General features: G+C 39.4%; 1 protein-coding gene across 2 annotated transcripts in view; it reads left to right on the top strand.

The window, feature by feature from the left end:
* The window catches only part of TBL1X (transducin beta like 1 X-linked), a 195,241-nt gene that overhangs the window by 152,939 nt on the left and 18,692 nt on the right, over positions 1-23,610 (top strand). For both annotated transcript variants that reach the window (XM_072137842.1, XM_072137841.1), the window contains exons 5-8: positions 10,519-10,664; positions 16,944-17,193; positions 19,266-19,398; positions 23,182-23,323. In XM_072137842.1, coding sequence (XP_071993943.1) covers positions 10,519-10,664; positions 16,944-17,193; positions 19,266-19,398; positions 23,182-23,323 — 671 coding nt within the window. The remainder of the gene's footprint in view (positions 1-10,518; positions 10,665-16,943; positions 17,194-19,265; positions 19,399-23,181; positions 23,324-23,610) is intronic.

Genomic DNA, 23,610 nt, shown 5'->3' with positions numbered 1-23,610 from the left:
CCACTTCGGTCTTTGCTATGGATATGTGTGCCACTAAGAGCTAAACACAACGGTAGCAAGTCCCCCTGCTAATTCCTCACAAAATGGTACTAGATGCAAATTAAAATAAAAAAAGTAGAACGTTATTGTAGCCCTAAGAAGGGCTGTTGGGTTCTTTGAGAACAGTAAGCTAATAGAACACCCTAACGCTTTCCCTGACCAGCAGCAGCTCTCTCCCTAGCGGCATCCAGACACAGAATGATCCGAGCAGCGCGGGCAGCGGCTAGTCTATCCCAGGGTCACCTGATCTGGCCAGCCAACCACTGCTATCGACGTGTAAGGGTACCACGTCATGCTGGGTGGAGTGCAGAGTCTCCTGGCTTGTGATTGGCTCTGTTTCTGGCCGCCAAAAAGCAAAACGGAGGGAGCTGCCATTTTCTCGAGCGGGCGAAGTATTCGTCCGAGCAACGAGCAGTTTCGAGTACCCTAATGCTCGACCGAGCATCAAGCTCGGACGAGCATGTTCGCTCATCTCTAATTACAATCTCTTTCCAGCTCTTCTTCTCTATTACAAATGACAATTCCAAATTCCAGATGTCAGGACGTGGAAGATAAATTCCTTGAACTAGCATCTGGCTTATTTGGCATTGTTTAGTTGGCATCACTAGAATTACTATATGATGATCACATAATGGTGCTGCAGATGGGTAGTGTAGGTTGCTATCATGTAAATGGTTTTCTTCTCCAGCTGGTATTAAACACTTGAAAATGCTAAACTCAATACTGTCATTTTTTAATGACCTACATTTGAGGCAGAATGTTATATTTAGTACAATAAAGTCATCCATATTTTTGTGTTTATTTTCCTATCTTGGTATTCATACATGATTCATCGACTACAGTGTTTTTTTTTACAGATTTCATGGTTTTAGTTGAGTTATTAATAAAAACGTAAATAAACCTTTGAAGCATTTTTTTTTTATCTCTGAAATGAATAGTGCAGGTGATAATAGTAAACTTTTCAACATTACTTCATTAAGGAAGGAAGCCATTTCTGTCCATTTTTATGGTCCTTTTTTCTACTTTAGTGAGCAGTGTTTCTGCTCTGTAAGTATATAAGTTTATCCAGTCTGTAAAGAGTTAAGTCTAAAAAACTGGTTCCTTATAGACAGTAGATAGCACAGATATGCAAACAGATCCAATTGAAGGCGGCTTGACAAGAATCCTTTACGAGAAGGATAGTTTTATTGTTTAAATCACTTCACTATGCGTTTCGGCTTGGTGAATTTTCAGCAAAGTGAAGTATGTTTAACAATAAAACTATCCTTCTTGTAACAGAGTCAAGGCACCCTCGAGTGGATGTATATCTGCATAGTCTAAGCAATGAGAACATGAGACCATAACCCACACCATTCATTCACTCACCAAGTACCCCTAATCACTACACCCAAATTTTGCGCAGTCTCCTTTCTTCCATCTCCTTACCCCTCCCTTCCATCTATAACACCTTCTATCTACTCAATCATCAATCTATCTATCCATCTCATATCTATACATCTATCTACAGTAAGAAAAGATCCAATCAAAACACACAAAATAAAAAAAAATATATAAATAAAAAGTGAATGCACACCTATGAGGGCCAGGCACCAGGTCCTTCAGTTATAGAGACAAATGAAAAAAAGGCAGCACACCAGATTGTAGTGAAAAATACCTTAGTGGATTTATTCCATGTGAAAGAGCAACGTTTTGGCTCCAAACAGTGAGCCTTTCTCAGCTTGAGAGCCAAAATGTTGCTCTTTCACATGGACTAAATCCACTAAGGTATTTTTTCACTACAATCTGGTGTGCTGCCTTTTTTTCATTTCTCTCTATCTATCTATCTATCTACTGCAAACTGCAGTCTCAGACAGTCTGTGTTATTTTAAAGATACCCATCTTAGGCTGCCTGGGACTGTAGGAATAGTGAGAAGGTGTGATTAGGGTTGGTTTAGAGCTATTAGAGAACTTGCTCCAGGCCCCCACGATTCTTCCTGTTCAGGGGGCCCTACCATCTTTGAGTGGTATTAGGGCACTCAGGCAGTTTTGTTACTGCCATGTTGACACATTGGGAAAAGTTAGTGGGTTTTGGGTCACATTTTGGGCACTTGATCTCATAAAGTTTTGCCATCACTGCTCTATATAAATAAATAATAATAATTATTCTATGTATTCTAAATAACATAAATCACACACTAGTGCATAGTAATTATTTTGTGCTACTTTCTAACAATACATTTATTGTTATATAAGAAAAAGACTGTGTTGTAGCCATTCTTAAGCTTTGATGAACTAGCCATTTAAAGTAGTCAGCACTGTTACATAACGCAATGGAGCTACCTTATTACATTTACAGGACTAGAAGATATTTAATAGTTTAAACTGTACAATTCGATTTTCATAAAGTAGTCCGGCACACAGGGACTCAGGAGGCACAGATGTGTCCTAGAGCAACTTGCATTTGTGCTTTAAAAATAGATATATCTCATAGTCAGAAAATGCAGCATTAGAGTAATGTGAAAACTCATATCTCGCTAAAATGTCAAGTTGAGCCGTTTTTTTCACACTTCACGGCAAAGGAAAGAAATTAGACTTAGATTTCATATTATGTCATCAACAGTAAGGACTTGTGATGGTGCCATGGTGAGATATTGGAATAGTGACATTTGAGATGAGAAACAGAACAGCTAATGAGGTTATACTGCTAAGGAGGAGGACGTCACTTGTGATAATGGGAACACTGCTTACATGGACTTTTAGATTTTTTTGTGACATAAGATAATTATCTCATTAAGCAATGAAAATTCCATTTACAAGGAGGGTGGAAAGGCAAGATTTTTTGATGAAGTAATGGACAGCTCAATCTTGTGTCCATGATAACACAAAGCTTTTCAAACACATCCTTCCTATTTCCTTTTCATCTGTTATTTTTGGAAAAAAACTGTTTGTATCCCTTTGCAAATGAGTGTCATGGTATGCCCACAGCTGCCGATGCCCAGTACTGCCCCTTTACACAATCATTCGCTTCCACATAGAACGAAGAAAATGAGTGACCTGCCGGTGTTAGTGTTCTGATAAAAATATAACAACTAAAATCCATTCTTTAAAATTTTTAGAGCAACACAGTGGTAGATAAAACAGTACATTGTACCCTACCTAAATACAGGCAGTCCCTTACCTAAGGACAACCGACTTACAGATAACTCCTAGTTAAAGATGGACCCCTCTGCCCACTATGACCCCTGGTGAAGCTCTCTGGATGCCCTTCTGCCCTTGTAGCAGTTCAGATGCAATAAAGGAGGTAGACGTGGTTATGGGCACTGTAACTATTGGTCTCTATATAATGCATCCTGAGCAGTAACAAAATGGAGTTAATATTTCTTTTCAATGTTGAGAGATGTAGTGGTCCAGATATAACGATTGTATTTGATAACTAGACCTCAACTATGAGACACAAAATGAGAAAACAAATCCAGAAAATCACATTGTCTTATTTTTAAAGAATTTATCTGCACATTAGGGTGGAAAATAAGTATTTGGTCAATAACAAAAATTAATCTCAATACTTTGCTATATATTCGTTGCTGGCAATGACGTTTTCTGTAAGTCTTCACAAGGTTGGTACACACTGTTGCTGATATGTTGGCCCATTCCTTCATGCAGATGTCCTCTAGAGCGGTGATGTTTTAGGGATTTGCTAGGCAAAACAGACTTTCAACTTCCTCTAAGGCCCAATGCCCCATTCAATCTTTCAAAGATTGCTCATCCTTGTGCCTTTGCAGAGAAACAGCCCCTCGTCATGATGTTGCCCCCCTCATTTTCACAGTAGGTCTGGTGTTCTTTGGATGAAACTCAGCATTCACTCTCCTCCAAACGCGACAAGTTGTGTTTCTACAACACAGTTGTACTTTGTTTTCATCTTATTATATGACATTCTTCCAATACTCTTCTGAAACATCCAAATGCTCTTTAGCAAACTTCAGACGGATATGTTGAGGCTTAAGCAGGTGGACACGTCTGGCACTGCCTGATCACCGTTCTAGTGATTATTTTGACCCCACAGTTTGAGATCTTGTGTGATCGACAGAGATTATTAGTGGTCTTATGTGTCTTCTATTTTCTAATTATTGCTCCCACGGTTGATTTTTCACACCAAGCTGCTTGCCTATTGCAGATTCGGTCTTCCCAGCCTGGTGCAGGTCTGCAATTTTGTTTCTGGTGTCCTTCGACAGCTCTTTGGTCTTATCCATAGTGGAGCCTGGAGTGTGACTTGTGGGCTTTTACACTGCTAACAAGTTTAAACAGGAGTCAATACTACAGTTAATGAGTGGAGGACAGGGGAGCCCCTTAAAGAAGAAGTTACAGGTCTGTGAAAGTCATAAATCTTGCTTGTTTGTAGGCGACCAAATACTTATTTTCCACCATAATTTGCAAATACATTATTTAAAAATCAGACAATGTAATTTCCTGGATTTTGTTATTTTGTCGTTATAGTTAAGGTCTATCTATGGTGTCAGTTACAGGCTTCTCTCATTTTTTTCTCTTTCAAATATTTTTATTAAGTCCATCAAGTTAAACATAAGCATATACATATTGGTACAGCATATAGACGTAAGATTTTTACATAATTAGCTATTTTGCAGCTGTAATCATAAAAATTATTTACTATAATCTCTAAAACCAAGAAAATATCAAAGGGGATGGGGAGGGGAAAGGGGGGAGGGGGGAGGGAAGGAATGTATCTCGCCAGGGTATTTTACTATACTTTACAGAGTTTTACCTCAGCCAAAGTGATTCAGGGGTCCCACATGATGTGGAAGCTGTTTAGGGTACCTTGCCTCAGAGCATGAGTGTTTTCCAATAAACAATGGAGGTTAATGGCAGCAAGAAATTCTGGTAAGGAGGACTTCCAAGATCTAGCGATCAAAAGTTTAGCTGTTTGTAAAATGTGTCCTGTGAGTTTTCTTGTGCTCACTGGAAAGATATTAATGCCCAAACCAAGAATTGCGAGTGCTGGATTTAGAGAGAAAGAGATTTTGCTACAAGCTGTTATGATTTTTTCTATTTCTCTCCAATAAGCCTTAATTAACGGGCATTCCCAGAAGATATGGAGAATTGTACCCTTATGTCCACAATTCCTCCAACATTTATCTAAACTTCCTTGGTATATGCGTGCTAAGTATGCTGGGGTGTAATACCATCTGGAAATAATTTTATGGTGAACTTCAATTAAGTTAGCACATTTCCATACTTTTGAGGACCAGAAATTAGCCTCTTTCCATTGTAATATAGAAAATTCTTGTCCTAGATCTTTCTCCCATTTGATCAAATGAGCCATCTTGGAAGGGCCTCCTCCTTCTATTAATATGTCGTATACATCTCTAGAGTTTTTTAGAACACATTGCCTTGGGTTAAATAGGAAATTGTCAAGGGAAATCGGTGAAGAGGTATTCCAAATTTTATATGTTATAATCATTTCTCTAAGGATTATTATCTGTCTGTTTAATTGATCTGGAAGTTGGTATGTATCTTTAATAACTTTTTCAGATACTACTTGATTGTTCTGGAGAATTTCCTGAATTTTGGTTAAGCCCTTCTCTATGAATGGTTTTGAGTTGAATTTTGGGTTGATAACTTCCAAAGACTGGAGAGGAATATCTTGCAGTAGTTTGCTGTTTTGGTTTCTAAACCTTTCACTCCCTAAATCCCCAACTTTAAAGGCAACAATAGTAGCGTGGAAAAACATTCTCCTAGGCTTCTCTCATTTTTTTTAAGTAGAGAACTTGCACAATTGGTGGCTGACTAAACACTTTTTCCCCCACTGTATATATATGCATATATATTTGTGCAATTCACTATTATCTGTCTTTAAATGTGTATTAAATGCCAAGTTCTATGCAGGAAGAAATCTTAATTTTGTTACAGATGGGCTAATGGGGTTGGAAGGTTAATCCGAACAGTACAAGTATCCACAAGCCTTTAACAGTACCTGTGTGTTTTTATTCTTAGTAATATGCATAAGTAATAAAATTATTCATAGCTACAATGTACTGTAAATTACCACATTTCCTATGTTATCTTCACAAATCGCCCAGCAGGAGTTTTCAGTGTAGTTTTAGATTATATGCTTTGCAAGAAATATGCAAATCACTGCATAAGAACATGTTTTTGGTTGCAGAATAATTTCATGAAAAAATCAGACATATAATTACTTGCAGTAGCAAGGAGGGCTCAGAGTAATGTTATTATAAGCAGATTAGTCTCTCTCTGGAGACCCAGAGTCAGTATTCATTTTGTATATCATGTTGAAATTTGGACTTTTAATAGTGTATCACACAATAAGGCTCATTTCCAATCCACAGATGAAGAAGGCATTGTACTTAGATGTTTTGTGTAAATGCAAATGTCCTTGACAAGAAGCAAAACAACAATGGATGCATCTTTTTAGAATTGTTCTGCACCACAATGTACTGCGTTCCGTGACAAGATCTCATACTTTGCCATTAACTTCATTTATCTATGAAGACTAAAAAAATGTTCCATTTGTTTGTTGCAAATACTTAAAAGCCATCTACGATCAGATTAACCGATGGTAGATGATTAGTACTCTAAACTGAGTTTGTTTTATCTAGAACAGTAGAACAGCCACATTGCAATTAGGCAGAGGGTTTCTGCAAAGCCTCTCTCAGCTCCGCTGGGGCTTCATTTATTCATGGCCCCTATCCTGTGTTGTCCCACCTGGCACCGCCTGCATGTGCAAAGATTACATGTGTACAAGAAATGTAATAATCGCACATGCTCGTGATTTGCATAAAGCCAGTGATATCACATCACCACCTTCCAAACCCCTAGCATGAGACTCAAGTAGCTCTCCTTATGGATATTTGGATATCATGGAGGGAGTCCCTACTTATTTCCCTACTAATAAAAAGACCTTGCTACACGGGAGTACCATAGCTGTTCTTTATGAATAGGCCGTAAATATATTTTATGTAGCATATAAAGTCATAACTAGAGATGAGCGAGTATACTCGTCCGAGTATACTGCTCGGTCGACTATTAGCATACTCGGACCGGCTCGTTACTCGGACGAGTATCTTGCCGGCTCGAGATCGAGCAGTAAATTAATAAAATAAATTGAATAAAAGTATTTTTATTGTAAAAAAAAAATATTACACATGTTTGCAGATGTTTTACTTGTAAGAACACATTGAAATAACACTATTCTTCACTTTCCAGGTGTTCGCGCGTGTCTCCCGCTAAGTTAGGAGATGTTCGGAACATCTGGAATGTGAAGAATAGTGTTATTTCAATGTGTTCTGCACTTAAATGTTCGTGTTTTCACTGTTTTTAATGTTTTAATTCTATTCTTCACTTTGCAGCTGTGCGCGCGTATCTCCGAACCTATCGGGAGACACGCGCGCACACCTGCAATGTGAAGAATAGAATTAAAACATTAAAAACAGTGAAAACACGAACATTTAAGGGCAGAACACATTGATATAACACTATTCTTCACTTTGCAGATGTGCGGGCGTATCTCCGAACCTATCGGGAGACACGCGCGCACACCTGCAATGTGAAGAATAGAATTAAAACATTAAAAACAGTGAACACAGGAGCATTTAAGTGCAGAACACATTGAAATAACACTATTCTTCACATTCCAGATGTTCGTGCACATCTCCGACATTATCGGAAGACACGCGCTAACATCTGCAAAGTGAAGAATAGTGTTATTTCAATGTGTTCTTACAAGTAAAACATCTGCAAACATCTGGAATTTTTTTTTTTGCACTGTTCTTTTACTGTTCAGTTTTATTAAAAAAATTGACTTCAATGGGGCTCGTTATTCGAGACGAGCACTCGAGCATCTGGAAAAGTTTGTCTCGAATAACGAGCACCCGAGCATTTTAGTGCTCGCTCATCTCTAGTCATAACCTTTTGGCAATCAGTGTAATTGATGTAAAGTCATGAGTGATGAGTTGTGATGCACACTTTTGTCGGACTGCGTACCTTTTTCGGGGCTAAAATGCCTTGCACAGGTATTTAATAAGTGTGCACTTGGATTTTGGTGCACACAACCCTTTTTGTGGCACAGCCGCGCTGGCTTTCATGTCACACAAATTAGGGGGCGTGCCATTGGACGGTCCAACAGATTCTGACTGAGCGAGGGATTTAACTAATAATTTGTGTTACAAGCCCTATGTATAAAAAGCACTATAAAAAAATTTTGAACTCTGTTGGCCCACTGCAGGAAAGTGACACATTCATAATCTCAGGCGCACAATCTTAGTGAATAGCCGCACGCAGCATTATAGAAGGACAATGAATTTATGTAATTTTAAATGTGCCCCAATGCCTCATAGCACAGTGCCAATAACCGTGCATGTATACCCATAGCATCTTCTAGCGCAGTGACAGTAACTATAAGTGTATACCCATACCGTCTCATAGCGAAGTTACAATAACTGCCTGTGTACACTTACACCATCTTACAGTGCAGTAACATTAGCTGTGTGTATACACATACCTTCTTATGACTGCATGTGTATATACCCTCATCCTGGATCTCTGACACTAGTTTTAAAATTATTATTTTATTTTATTAATTGTTATTAATTTTTTATTTATTCATGTATTTACTTTATGTTATGTTATTATTTCAAGTACTTTCCTTACACCATTTTTCACATGGAAATTGCCCCCTCTACCCTCTACTCCTTACAACTTTCATTTTGCAGCCATTTTGGGGTCATAAAGTTTGGGTCTCCATTCATTTCAGTATGGTTCAGGTTTGGATACCCAAACCAAATTTTTGTTCGAAGTTCAGCCAAACTCATCTAACCCAATGTTTGGTTTAGCTAATCTCTAGTGACTGATGCTGTAATGGTTTGTGAACCCACTGTGTCCCCAGAGTGGTTTTGACTTGGGGTTAACCTGGATTTTTGCTGTGGTAGGATCATATTCAGCCACTGCTTAGGGAAGTCCTGGTACTGGTGGCAGATGGCAGGTGGTTGAGCTAAGGATAGTCAAAGACCTGTGAATATCAAGGCTGGGTCCATGTAAGGGCAAACAACAGGGTTTAAGTAAGGTAATGTAACCAAAATTCACAAGTTCAAGAATGCCAAATAGAGAAAGAGTTGTACACCAAAGCCATAGACAGGAACACAGATAGCAGATGGCAGCTTGTATGTTCCACTCCATGTGCCCCTGTGCAAAAGGGTCCTAAGAGTGGCTGCCATTATGGAAAACTAGAGAGCGACTCCAGAGGTGATGACTCGGTGTAAGGTGCAGCAGAAGTTATAGTTTATGAAATAACCACTTCAAACTATATCTGGATATAGTTGTTGATGGTGTTTGTGATCTGTGTAAATTTATTTTATGTCAGATTGTGGCCCAAAGAAAAAAAATACTATGTTACAGCTCAGTTAAGTTGTTAGGGCTATCTAACCATCTTGTCAGCTGTCTCCAATAGGAATTGACAACAGTGTGACTGTAACTGCAGAAATTTGGATGAAGTAAAACTGTTGCCATATGTGATAGGGGCACTTGGCTGTAATATGGATTGTACATCACACCAGTTAATTATACAAAATACAGAAATGCACTTCTGTACATTTGGACCTAATTTTGGAACCAATCACTTAATCAAAGCTATGTAGTTAATAAAGGGGTTGTCCAGGTTTAATGAAAAACATATAACCGGTGGGGGAGGGGAGTGAAAAAACAAAACTTACCTTCGCCGGTGTCCGGGGCAGTGCCGTGTCTCTGTTTGTATACAAAGGCAAAGCAAACCTGACCTGACAACTTTCGGTCGCCATTTGCAGCATTGAATCTAATGCTGTGTCTAGAGTACGGCAGTGGTCGGGTCGGCGTGGCCTGCCTCTGTAAACCCCTTTATACTGTACAATATATTGGATATTGAATCGGATGGTTCTGGAAGGCCGGCTGGCACAGTTGTCATGGGTACATCAGAACGTAGCAGCTGCAATGTTTATATACCTGCAACACATCAGTAGAAAAGAGGCTTTTATATAACCACTCTCCTTTCCGATGAGACCTAATAAAGTGTCGTCTCTCTACTGGTCACATAATTCCCCATAAATACAGTTAATTCGGATTTGCTACTCATGACTTTGTTCTCCCTCCTATCTCTCCATGAGATTTCATCAACAGATAATTATGTTCTTATTTCCTGCACAGACACAGTCATTGGAAAGACATAATCACTGCCATCATGCATAATGCTAATAAAAGTAGCGTAATGAATAAACCAAGTGTGTTTTCAGAGACGAAAATGTCACGTAAATTGTATGAATTTTATTAGCCACCAAAATCCTTTGCTTAATGAGACTGTAAAATATATTATGGTGTTTGGAACCTTGGAGAAAAATAAGTGCCTGCGTATAAATCTGTTTCTCCAGCGAGATGTTGTTGTGTTTTAAGTGCAGGGGTGTTGTGTTGATGAATATCATGGCTGCCTCTTCTTGTTTGCAGGTTTCTCTCACTCAGCATTTACATTCGGTATTGAAAGCCACATCAGCCAGTCCAACATCAATGGGACACTAGTGCCACCTGCAGCTCTTATCTCCATCCTGCAGAAAGGTTTACAGTATGTGGAAGCTGAGATCAGCATCAATGAAGTAAGTGCCTTGATGGAAAGTCTCCTAATGACACAGCACTAATGCATTACATATACATTAGCTGCTGGAAGTGGCCCTAGAATTTTACTTGGAAACAACTACGAGAAACTGTTATTTGTAGTTGAAATCTTGTCCAAGTCAAAAGAATGGCAGCAGCTTGAGAACATTAATTCTAAACCTTCCCTACCTGTTAGAGCCCTACTTTACTTACCGTATTTTCTGGACTATAAGACGCACTTTTTAGCAAGAAAAAATCTTGCTAAAAAGTCCCTGCGTCTTATAGTCCGGAGGTCAGGAGGATCCAGCATTGCCAGACCCTCCTGACCCCTGTAATGGAGATTGGGTGATGCCCTGATATAGAGCTTCACCCAATCTCCCAGAGAGGAGCCTCCAGACTGCTCTCACCTCTCCCCGATGTCCTACTGGTACAGGACCTGCAGTGATGTCAGAATCATGTGACTGATCACATGCTTCTTACATCGCCACAGGTCTCATACTGCCATGCTGCGCTGGGAATGGGGAAAGTATGTGTGTGTGTGTGTGTGTGTGTGTGTGTGTGGTTCTGTGTGTGTGTGTATAGCTGGGCTGAGTGTGTATAGCTGAGCTGAGTGTGTATGTTGATAGATGATGCCGAGATGAGTGTGTATGTGGATGGATGATGCAGTGCTGAGTGTGTATTTGGATGGATGATGCAGAGATGAGTGTATATGTGGATGGATGATGCAGAGATGAGTGTGTATGTGGATGGATGATGCAGAGATGAGTGTGTATGTGGATGGATGATGCAGAGCTGAGTGTGTATGTGGATGGATGATGCAGAGCTGAGTGTGTAAAGTCCAATGACTCTAAAGTGGAAAGAAAAAAAAATCCATATATTGCTGATGTCAATTGGTCCACAGTGGGGAAGAATTTCCTTCCCAACTCCAATTATGAAAGTCTGCATAAATCCCTGGACCCACCTCCCAACCTAAGAATCTAGTCCCTATCACACATGATAATTTTGCTATCAAGGAAGAGGGAGGAGGGAAGAGCTGAGGTAGCAGGGGGGAAGGTGAGACTGCGTAACAGCTTGTGAATCATAATAGCGTAACATCCCCACAGCCCTTCTGGCTCATTAGCATAGTTTTAAAAGTTTGTCATGCTTTTGATTGTAGATTTCCTTTAATAGCATGTCATTACACTTTAAACCATCCATTGCACTTATTGCCTTGGTTGCTCTCCTATTCAGTGACCATTACATTTCTTGTACAAAAAACAAGTATTTATTACCCATGAAGGGGTATACTCCTAAATTGCAAATCACTCCCACTGCAGCTTCTAAACTAGACCCAGACAAAATATCACTCTTCTCATTTTTACATCACATTAGATGATTTACTTTTTATAGGTTAGCAGACAAGATTTCACATGAAAGAGGACATTTTAGATAGGACATCAGAGGGTGTTGGTTGTATAATGATTTAAAGGAAACCTACCACTTGAAATGGTAGGTGTAAGCTGCAAATACCGAGCACCAGCTCAGGTTGAGCTGGTGCCGGAGTTTACTCTCGTTATTGTCCTAAACCGCTGTATCGTGGTTTAAACACTTTTTAATGTTTATTTGTGAAGCAGCTTCGGCGCTGCGTGCGACCGGTTGCACGCTTGGTGCGCCAAAGCTGCTTCAGATATAAAGATTAAAAAGTGTTTAAACCGCGATACAGCGGTTTAGGACAATAACAAAAATAAGCTCTGGCACCAGCTCACCCTGTAATATTCCAGAGTGTGGACGGGGACTCTAAGCAGAGATGTATGTATCTGTGTGTATATCTGTGAGATGCTGTGTGCTGGCAATGTGGTTAGATTATCAGAATCTAGGTTTATATACACTTTCATTTAGCTTCAGAACATTGTACTAGTATCTGACACATAGAAAGATAGATGAGACAAATCAGAGAGAAAGATGATGACATCCATGTGATACATATAACATGCAATTACATTCTCAGGGTAGGGTACCGATCCTGGATCTGAATTTCCAGCGGCACTTAATGCGCTGCCATTTGGGGGAGGGTCGTCACTCCTGATGACTTTGCCAGCTACATTTAAACCTTTATACCAATCACATTGTTCACAATGTTCACAAATTTTGTGGTTTGGGTTTGCTCAACACTACTCAGAGCTAAAATTACTTTTTTTCAAAAGTTGCTGGCACCTTGTCAGGAGACTCTGAGTCACAGGGGATGTGTTTACTCTTCATTACCCACTTCAACTCCCTCATCTCCCCCTCCCTCAGGGATGAGGGAGAGGGTGTTGAGAGTGATGCTGGTTGTAGAGAATTCCTGTGGTAGGGGTTAATGAGTTACACAGTGATTTTAGCTAGATCTGAGCTATGGATTTTATACAAAAAAGCATGAGGATGAGTAGTTCCCTTTAATAAGAAAGGATGGAGCAGAAGATTCACAGCAGGAGAATGAAATGAGTTTCTGCACTGGAGCCAATGTACGTAAAAATAACCAGAGAGTGCACTCAAGCTTTCGTTTTATTATCCCATTCCCTCCTTTGAGGACCTTTTTTTAATTCTTACTTTGGGTAAATGGTCATAGTTCTCTATGAATCGTAATATATGAGACAAACTTCTATTTACTTTTATGCCATTAAAGATGAAGGCTACCTTCTGTTACCCACCAGTCATTAGGCCATGTGACCACTCCGGTCTGCTGAATGGCTAAGAGCCATAAAGAAGGGCATTTGTAACAGCCCATTTTCTAATCTCTTATACTTCAGGGCTCCATTTTCCATTCTCTTATACTTCAGGGGTCCACTTAGTAACTCCAATCTCACCAAGTAATGCTATTATAGCATCTGTAAAATGTATTAATGGAAAGGCGTCTGTCCTTATACTGCAGACCATAAATGGAATTATATGACTTGAGATCTGCAGTTAAGCGCTTTATAATGTTCCTTCAGCCCACTCACTGCCCTGCAGCATTCCTCCTTCTATATTAATGTGACTTAACAATTAAACTATATAAAGTAGTTATGTATACTTTTGCATGAACATTACAATGGGATTTGTGATGTTCCACATTGTCCTGACAATCATCTATCCTTGATCTATTGTCTGCACAGCTATGATGACCTGTAACAGTAGATCCACATTATGCTCTAAGTATTATTGCAGATTCCATTTATATTGTATGAGTCACATAACTGATGTCTTAGTTAGTCTACTCTGAACATGCTGAAATATAATAGCAATGTCACTATGACTGAAATTGCTCTATGATTTCCCCGAGGCCAAATCTTTTTTAAGTGAAAATAGAAAGGCTATTGGAAATGTGCAGGAGGGTAGAGTATATGCAGGTAATTTGACTTGAAGAATTAGCATTGATTACGTAGTGAAAATTGGGGGCAGTCAGCATTTATGTAAATAGTAAATGACAATACACTGACAGTTGACAACTGACAATATAGATGTTCCATTATTGTGTAGTTGATAGGGAAAGAAGGGATCTCTGGAGACGACACTGGGATTTCCAACATATCTTTGTTATTTCTGTCTAATATGTCATTTCATAGTTTAATTTGTATGCTAATGAGGCATTCGGTGCACCAAGGTAATGTTGCCTCATGCTTTTCACGAGACAACTATATAGGCAACAAAGATAGGGTAGTGGTCCAGACAGGAATAACAGAGATCCATATTCTAAGGACATGACTTGAATACACCAATCCCCTTATTAGTATATGAAATGGAATATGTATTACTTGGAAATGGCATAATGCTCAGAAATAATAAAGGTTTTTTGGGATATCACAGTGCATTTCTCTACAACATGCTGTCTATATCAAATAGGGTCTCTTTAACCCATCATGCCATCAAGCCAGTGTAAGAAGAGCCTTATACAGAATATATACAATTGTAATTCAATAATGTTACATTGTTATCAAACCATCCAGTTTTATGACATAAGAGTAGCAATATTTATCTTTAAGTTCCTTTCTATTCAATAGGATATAAAATGTAACATTTTTGAAAGACACTATCCAAATGTGTTTAATTGGTTCTGCAATGAAAAATAATTCTTGATGACCCATCCTCCTTGGATTCCTGTAAGAAAGTCTCTGGTAGCCTCCAAATTGAGTTTTCTTCTGCTGGACTACTGCGGTCCATTACTGTCTTAGAGGTTGGGCCTACCACCAGAGATCCTTTTGGCCAGCTTGTATATAGGGGGCAGAAATTTTATCAAAAACCTTCCCAGTAAATAAAATTTCTGGCAGACAAGACATGTTAAAACCTGCATTTTCTACATTTTTTAAGGTTTTCCATCCCGCAGACCACTTTTTCCAAAAGTGACAGGAAGCCAGGTGATTGGTAGTCCGCCATATTTACTATAGCCTCCAATGGAAAACAGGTGGAAGCTAGAGCTGAAATCTGACTTAGCTTTCAGTCACACATACTCACGGCTGGATTAAACGACGTGCTGGTCTTTATAACCCCCCCCCGATGCCCTAAAAGAATACGTTATTTTCCTGAACATCCCTGTATTCGTTAGTTAGTGTTATCCGGCTTAGCACTTAAAAGGTTAAATGACAAGATCTTTAAAAATGAGTGTTTTTGTTTTCCAAAATTAGTAATATAATTAAATTCAGGGAGGAAGATATAATCACGTTTTAAGGGCGGAAAATGTATGTTTGTGAAAGAATACTGTTTTCTTATCAACTGGAGCACTGTAATTTTCTTATCAGACGCCTTTTGTCCACAATTATCAGCTGTTTTTTATAATAGCAGTTTTATAATTACTTTCCAAAGGGAAGAAAGAGAAGTAGAGGGAAATGACATTAGCGAAGAGAATGCTCCGAAAGGTTTAATTATGTCATTCAATTTCTCTACACCTCTCTACAGGAAAGCTTATAGTAAAATGGAAGGAAATCATATATATTAGAGGAATAACTAGCATTAGTACAGTGGTAGAGGGGCTGAGTGGGTCTAAAATTTATCCCAATTATTAGCCAGTTTGTATCATGGAGGACATTGAAATCTTAAGCATTTAACGGATGCTCACAGTGTACTGGCATAAAATTGTACAACTGATTTACAAAGGCGGATTTTAATGGTTTCTATATTCAGAAAAACTGGAATAATTCTGTAGGCCCTGAAATCCAGCTAATGTGTCAAGGACGTTGCTTGAAATGGTGTCCATCAAAAGTTTTGGCCATGTAAAACTGTAGACAGTGTAAGACAGCAGTCCTGAAGAGCCAAGTATGATGAGTAGGGGAGGCGGATTGTGTTGCAGCTTAATGCATAGAGCTAAGCGTACATGAGTGTGAGAACAGCCCTTAGAACACTTGGAGAAAATAATATCCCAAAAATATGAATTCATTTTTACCATATATGAATGGTCCACACAAAAAATATGGTGGAAAGTTGTTCCAGTTTAAATCAAATGAAAAGACAAGGGGGCACTGTCACCGTCTGGTGAAGACAAGGTACAATCACCAGAGGCGACAAGGTTTCTTTTTTCTTCATTCATTCTTCATTTCTTCATTTTCTATTGACATATTTAAAGGATGCATTTTGTTCACTTTGTTTTATTATTATATATTTATATTTTTTTTTTTTACATGGAACTGATCATTTTGGTTTGATAGACTGCAGCAAACATGAGCCAATAATTGGGCATCTTTACCTATTTAATATCACATCCCTATGCAGTGTAATCTGCTGTTAGAGTGAGGACTGTAGATTTACTTAGATCTACAGATTGAAGGAGGAAGAGAGATAAGAGACACTCCAGCAAAAATGTATTTGCTGACCCATTAATGAGGTACATGATAAAAAATTATAGTGAATTAAGCCCCTGGCGGAATTTGTGAATTATACAATACAATAAAGCTTTATTGATCCCTGAGGAAATCTGCTGTGTTCTGACTCCTCTGTGACTGACTCTATGACTCTCCCACCAATAAAACATCTCATTTGTGGACTGGAAGAATTTAAAAAGAGGCTGACATAGAAATAAGTAGAGGAACTGACTTCCTGTCCACACACAAGCTGCTGTGTCATTTAGAGTGTCCTCCTGGTCTCTACTACCTCAAACCCCAGTAAACGTGAGTTCACTGCCATGGACAACGATTGGTTGAATGGTCAGTTTCTGCAAGAGGAAGTGAAAACTATCATGGGATTCTGGAAGCGTAGATTTAGAAGTGATGGCAGATCAATGAGGGGAGTACTATATTTTTGTTTCCAACTCATTCTGAGTATGTATTTTCATTTTATAACAATATCTTTTTGTCTAGGATGGCACAGTCTTTGATGGTCGGCCGATAGAATCATTGTCTCTGATTGATGCCGTGATGCCAGATGTTGTGCAAACCAGACAACAAGCCTTCAGAGAGAAGCTGGCTCAACAGCAAGCTGCATCCACAGCATGTGCACCCAGCGCTGCACCCATCACCACTGCAGCAGCAGCTCCTGCACAGCAACAGAACACACCAAAGAATGGGGCAGCCACTGTGAATGGTGAAGAAAATGGGGCACATGCAATAAGTAAGTATCCTAAGGTTCCCATACATATTACATTAATTTCTGATTTCAGTATCATAGTAGATAGTTGGAAAAAGTTGGAATGTTGGAAAAAGGCACAGGTCCATGAAGTCCAACCTGGACCAACTATTTCATGTGTATAGAAAAGTCTCACTTGAAATATCATGTTGGGGAAAATAAGAATTTTTCAATGCTAGCCATTTTGTTTTAGGGGACATAAGAATCAGAGGTTTCTGGATTTATGGAGCCAGCATTTTCTGGATTTTGGAGCCAGCAGTTAGAGGGATGTCGCACAGAGTAGCCTGCAGTCACAGGGATCTCCCCCTGTGTACTCAGCCATCACAGGGATGCCCCCAGAGTAGCCAGCAGTCACAGAGATGCCCTCCAGAGTAACCACCAGTCACAGGGATGCCCCCAAAGTATTCAGAAGTCACAGGGATGCCCTCCGGAGTAGCCAGCCATCACAGGTATGCCCCACAGAGTAGCCCACAGTCACAGAGATGCCCCCCTGTGTAGCCAGCCATCACAGAGATGCCCGCCTGTGTAGCCAGCCATTAGAGAGATGCCCTCCAGAGAAGTCAGCAGTCACAGGGTTGCGCCCCAGAGTAGCCAGCTTTCACAATGATGTCTCACAGAGTAGCCAGCAGTCACAGACATGCCCCCATAACAGAGATGCCTCCCAGAGTAGCTAGCAGTCACATAGACGCCCTCCAGAGTAGCCAACCTTCACAGAGATTCCTCCCAGAGTAGCGTGCAGTCACATTAATAACCACCAGAGCAGTCAGCAATCACAGAGATACCCCCAGAGTAGCCAGCAGTCACAGAGATACTCCCCCCCCCAGAGTAGCCAGCAGTCACAGAGATACCCCCCCCCAGAGTAGCCAGCAGTCACAAGGATGACCCCCAAAGAAGCCAGCTGTCACATAGTTGCCCCCCGAGAGTTGCCAACAGTCACTGATATGCACTTAAGAATAGCTAGCAGTTACGTATATAACTCCCAGAGTAGCCAGCAGTCACAAGGATGACCCCCAAAGAAGCCAGATGTCACATAGGTGCCCTCCGAGAGTTGCCAACAGTCACTGATATGCACTTAAGAATAGCTAGCAGTCACATATATAACCCCCAGAGTAGCCAGCAGTCACAGAGATACCCCCCAAAGTAGGCAGCAGTCACAGAGATACCCCCCAAAGTAGGCAGCAGTCACAGACACATACACAAACTTCTCCCTACCTAGATCTAGCTGGCAGCAGGAGAGACCTTGTTGTGATGCAGAAATGCTAGGGAGAGGAGAGCAGCGGGAGGGCTCAGCGATACTCTCTAGGAGATTGAGTGAGTTTAACCCGATCTCCATTACTATGGTCCAGCCGTCAGAAAGGTACATGCCAGTGCCAGCAGCGCAACTGACAAAGCATGTCCTATGATCTTTATATGGGGCCTGAGTGAAGATCGCCTATATGAAGATCCGCCATAGCTCGTTGTATGGCATGTGTTTTCATATTGGCTAGATTTAGGGCTATATGTGCAACTAGGTGTTAAATTGTCCAATATGCCATAATTTAAAATACATCTTTGGCAAATTATTTTTCACAAAGAAAGATCATGATTACAATGTTCTCATGAATAATCAAATGGAGTTTTTGGGGGCCTTTTTATGATGATGCAAAAACGTTGTTTAAAAAATCAGCACAGATTTAATTTAATCCCTGTAGAATATAACATTGTGGGGATTTGTTACTTTCCCAAAAATATATATTTGTACATTTTCCTGGAAGATCCTTTTAAAGACTTCAGAATAGGAACACATTTCTAAATACTAGAATCTTAAGAACCTTGTTCCTTTTTCAAATTGGTTTATAAATATGATTACATTTCCAGATGTGATTATCCTAGAGGTTTTCAGAAAGTGTGTTAAATATAAAACATTGCCTATCATAGGACATTATCAGAATTTTCACATTTTCATTTACTTTTACTTCTTCCATTGAGTTATAAAAGATACAGAGCAAATTACTCTTCCATACCAGCAGCTGACAAAACCATTAAATAGCCTGTGAACATTCTCATGTATTTTGCAGATAACCATGTAGAACCAATGGAAATTGATGGTGATGTAGAGATTCCACCAAACAAAGCAACAGTCCTTCGTGGGCATGAATCAGAGGTATTCATATGTGCCTGGAATCCAGTCACTGATCTTCTAGCATCTGGGTAAGTTATATAGAGGAATTAGGAGTTTCATTTATAGTGGAAATTGTATAAATAGTGGAAAACAAAGGGAACAGTATCATTGATATTTAGTTTTACTGTAAAAGTGAATTTAGCTTTTTGATACAATGGGGAGCATTTACTAAGAAAGTCAGAAAATTCACTAAAAGTGCTCTTCCTGTGTATAATGCTGGCATCGCCAAATTCATTAAAGGGGTATTCTCGTCTGAGCATTTACATCCAGATTCATTAATCTTCCAAATATTAACATTTCTTCAATTAGCTGTCATTAAAAAAAATTTACCTGGGTGAAGATAATTTCCCATAAATGTAGTTATTTGGTCCCTTAGAAACAAGACTTTGTCCCTGGATACGGCCACCTCTGCTGGAGGGATTGCACAAAGAAACAAAAAGTTTATGTATATGTAATGTCCGGGAGTTACTGCAGGTCCCACAGCCATCCTGTGGTAATGATTGCTGAATCCTGGTGGTCAGGCAGAGCTCAATAGCGCATCTCTGGCTATTGCTGCCAAAATGTGAGGTGGTCGTATCCGAGGAAGCCACAACATGACTACATTTATGAGAAATTATCTTCACACAGGAACATTTTTCTTAATAACATCCTATTGAAGAAATGTTTACATATGGCAAATTAATTAAATCAAATCGAAATGTCCAGATGGTAATACCCCTTTAAGAATGTGCGGCAGAAATCATGAATCTGTTGCTTCCCTGCACTGGCCCGACAGAGTTCACCAACTTTTTTATGCTGCACCTTTAACATAGGGTGTATGACAGACTTTGCATGTTAAATATGGACCAAGCACCGGAAGGCCCCCTGATTTGTGCCACAAAAGGGTCGCGTGCGACTCAATAGTGCCGCAGACACTTCTTAAATACTTGTGTTGTGCAAGCCGTTTTCACCTAAAAGAACGTGCAAAGTCTGTCAGAAAACCGGCACAAAGCCCATATTAAATGTGCCCAAATGTTTATGATAATCATGATGGTAACAATATGATATCCTGTGCAAGGAAATGGGAGAAGGTTTTGGATTAAAGAAAGTTAAAGTTGTTTAAGGTTATTAGGAATGGAATAAGCGCATGTGGTCCTAAGTATTAGGGGGCTCAGCGCCCAGGCTAGTCAGCACAAAACATTAATGTGTTCAAATAGCAGACACCGCCTGGAAATGTTTACATGTTTTCTACTGCTAGCATTTAATCCCATCCACCCGATATCGCCCAAGAATATAAATGGTTAATAGAAGATCATTCACATTTAAACAGATCCTCTATAACCCCAATAGAAATAAACTTAGTGTGGCCTACTCTTATTTCCACATCTGTGTGTTGCAGATGATGGTTGCTTTAAATGGAAGGATAGAAGTTGGGGTTATCCATCCATAAGATGTCTTTTAGTACCCAGGGAGAGAACCAAAAGGGGAAAGGAAGGAAAGTATAAAGCACAATCTGTGATATAATACATCCAACTTCCCCATATAATAACATAAGTTTCACCCCCAAAACTGCCCAGAGTATTTCATGCTCTGTGAAAGGGTTGGTCATTTCAGATCATGTATCATTGTTACATTCTATTGATGCTGGCATTCTAGTATTATTCGACTTTGGGTTATTCCTAAGTGTTATCGAGTTTTCACTCTTTATCCCAAAGTTGGACTCTGCTGCGGGCAACCATAAGGTCCCTACATCTTGAAGCAATCAAAGTGTTTGTAAAGGCTAACCTAAGCAAGGCATGGCACTGAGGGAAAAGGTGGAGGCATGAGTCAAAGTTATAGGCCGAGGTCAAAGCAGACAGGACTCCTGTGTAACCAATGATTCAAGCAATAAAATAAAGACAGGTCAAGGGTCAAACAGAGATACACATATAGTTAATACCAGGGAAACATCTTCACAGGATCTAGCAAGCTATGAACCTTTGTTAAGACATCTTTCCATGGGATAAATTGTGTCAAGTAGCTACAGCTGCAAGGTTTAAAGGATATTTACCATCACCGGCTGGTCACAAGGCTAAAATTCAGACAGTGGGTGTGCACATATATAATTAGTGACGTAGGCCCGAGCGCCTCTGGCTCATTAGCATATTTTTATAAAGTCATTTTTAGACTTCTGATGCTGTTCAAGGATTCAATAAAAACATTCCTTGAAGTAGAAAATTGAACCACAAAGTATTCTGATGGTTTCTTAAAGGGACAAATTAACTCAAAGGTAAGGAGTGAATGGCAGAGAAAAAACATCAGCAAGCATGGCCAACTGGCACAAAAAAGTAAAAGAAAAAGTTCTCAAGACATATTTGTAGATTAATCCTAATTTAATATATATTTTATATACTTTTTAACTCATCTGACAAGGGTCATGGTTTGCTAGAAGAATTGCTCAGTTTACCAGAACATTGTGAATGACAACAAAATCTTGGTGCTGAATTCTGATGCAAATTAACTTAACTAATTTGAGGAATAATTTGGTTTATCATCCAGCATTATTTAGATTCTATTTTTTGTCTAAATCCTACATGGGATCAGCTAATCTGCCATTGCTGATAAAGCTTTTGTTATTGATTAAATTCACTTTTAGCAACATTGCCGCATCCTTCATTTCTGTGCCTATCATAATTGCAGCTTAAGCTATAAACATTCTGGTGCACATTTCTGAAGCATTTTACGCCAGAATTCTTGCATAGATTGTACATAAATACTTGTGTACACGGGTTGCACTTGCATTTATGAAGTGTCTGCGCTAGTATTGTGTCGTGCACTGATACTGTGCACAGAAAAGGGCGTTCCTGTGCGTATTCGCATCGTGCACCACATTTATGTCTGAAGTCCGTCAGTAATGTGGTGCACACCACTTAAACTGAGTGTACCAGAAAATAACTGGTGCACTCAGTTTATGCACCTCAGCCGCATGCAGCGTGCTTCGGTCTTCAAGAATGTGGCGCATGCTGCACATAATTATACATTTTGGCCTCTGTGTTTCATTGAGCGGAAGGATATTCCAAAATTAACTGAATGATTTATCATTAAATAAGGACATACTGTATATTGTAGTTTTGCTATACTCTGCAGTAAGTTGCGGTTGTCCTTACCTGATATAGGTATATATAGTTACTGGGGGGCTATGCCAGCTACTACTTGTATATTTAATAATATGGTGTTTAGATACTTTTTCACTCATTTCCTTGAGACTTCCTAAGCAGTCCATACGTTAGGTAGATGCTTAGAAGATTGATATATACAGTAACGTTGTGGGGAAAGATTTAGTAAAACTTCTAAGTTGTACAGTTTTTTTCCAACTTATTTTCTTTTGCATGGTCATGGAGGGGGTCCTATCGGTGATAGAAAGCCCTACTTATATCTGTGAATTCAGAGATAGCGCTCAATGCCCCCGTGGCTAGTTTACAAGGAACGTAGATATTAATGAAACTATTAACCGGCCTTCTCTTCCTTAAATCATTCAGTGTTCCTTCTAACCTTCTTTCAATGTGTATGTATTAAATCATTAAGTCGCTCAATTTTGTTGTGTTGTGACTAAATCGTGGGACCATTTGGCAAATCTATTAACACGGTTGGCCAGGAATTTATATAGGCCATAAATGGTGGGGGAGGTTGACCCCCATCGGCGCTCTGTTAACACACTGTACATGTTTTCTGATGAATGTATTTTCTGTTTTCATGCATCCATAAATCATTTATTATATGAAATGGAAAACAAAAAAGGATAATGTTACGTAAAATATTGAATAATATTTTAAAATAATATTTACCCTTTAAAGATCAGGAGACTCAACTGCAAGAATATGGAATTTGAATGAAAACAGTAGTAGCAACTCCACTCAGCTAGTTTTACGGCACTGTATACGAGAAGGGGGTCAAGATGTTCCAAGCAACAAAGATGTAACCTCATTGGACTGGAATGTAAGTTATTGTAATGCACATTATAAACTGGTAGCCACCAACTCAATCCTATACTGTACTGGATACATAGAAACTCTAACTGTAACAAGTATATGGCTAAAGCTATGCTCTTTTTTGGCTGAAACACTGCCTCTGGTGACTGATGGGAGCACAATTTTAACAGAAAATTTATGTAGGTGGACAGGATGTCAGCTGCAAGCTGTTGCTGTAATGTGTGTGCCACCTATCACAATTCTTTCTCTCGTTGATGTCAGTGTCAGGAAAACTTTTAGGCCTCTTGATCAAAC

Source organism: Engystomops pustulosus, chromosome 2 (assembly GCF_040894005.1).
Source record: "Engystomops pustulosus chromosome 2, aEngPut4.maternal, whole genome shotgun sequence".
Taxonomy (NCBI): domain Eukaryota; kingdom Metazoa; phylum Chordata; class Amphibia; order Anura; family Leptodactylidae; genus Engystomops; species Engystomops pustulosus.
Note: the sequence above shows the minus strand (reverse complement) of the source record. Positions and strands in the feature narration are given on the sequence as shown.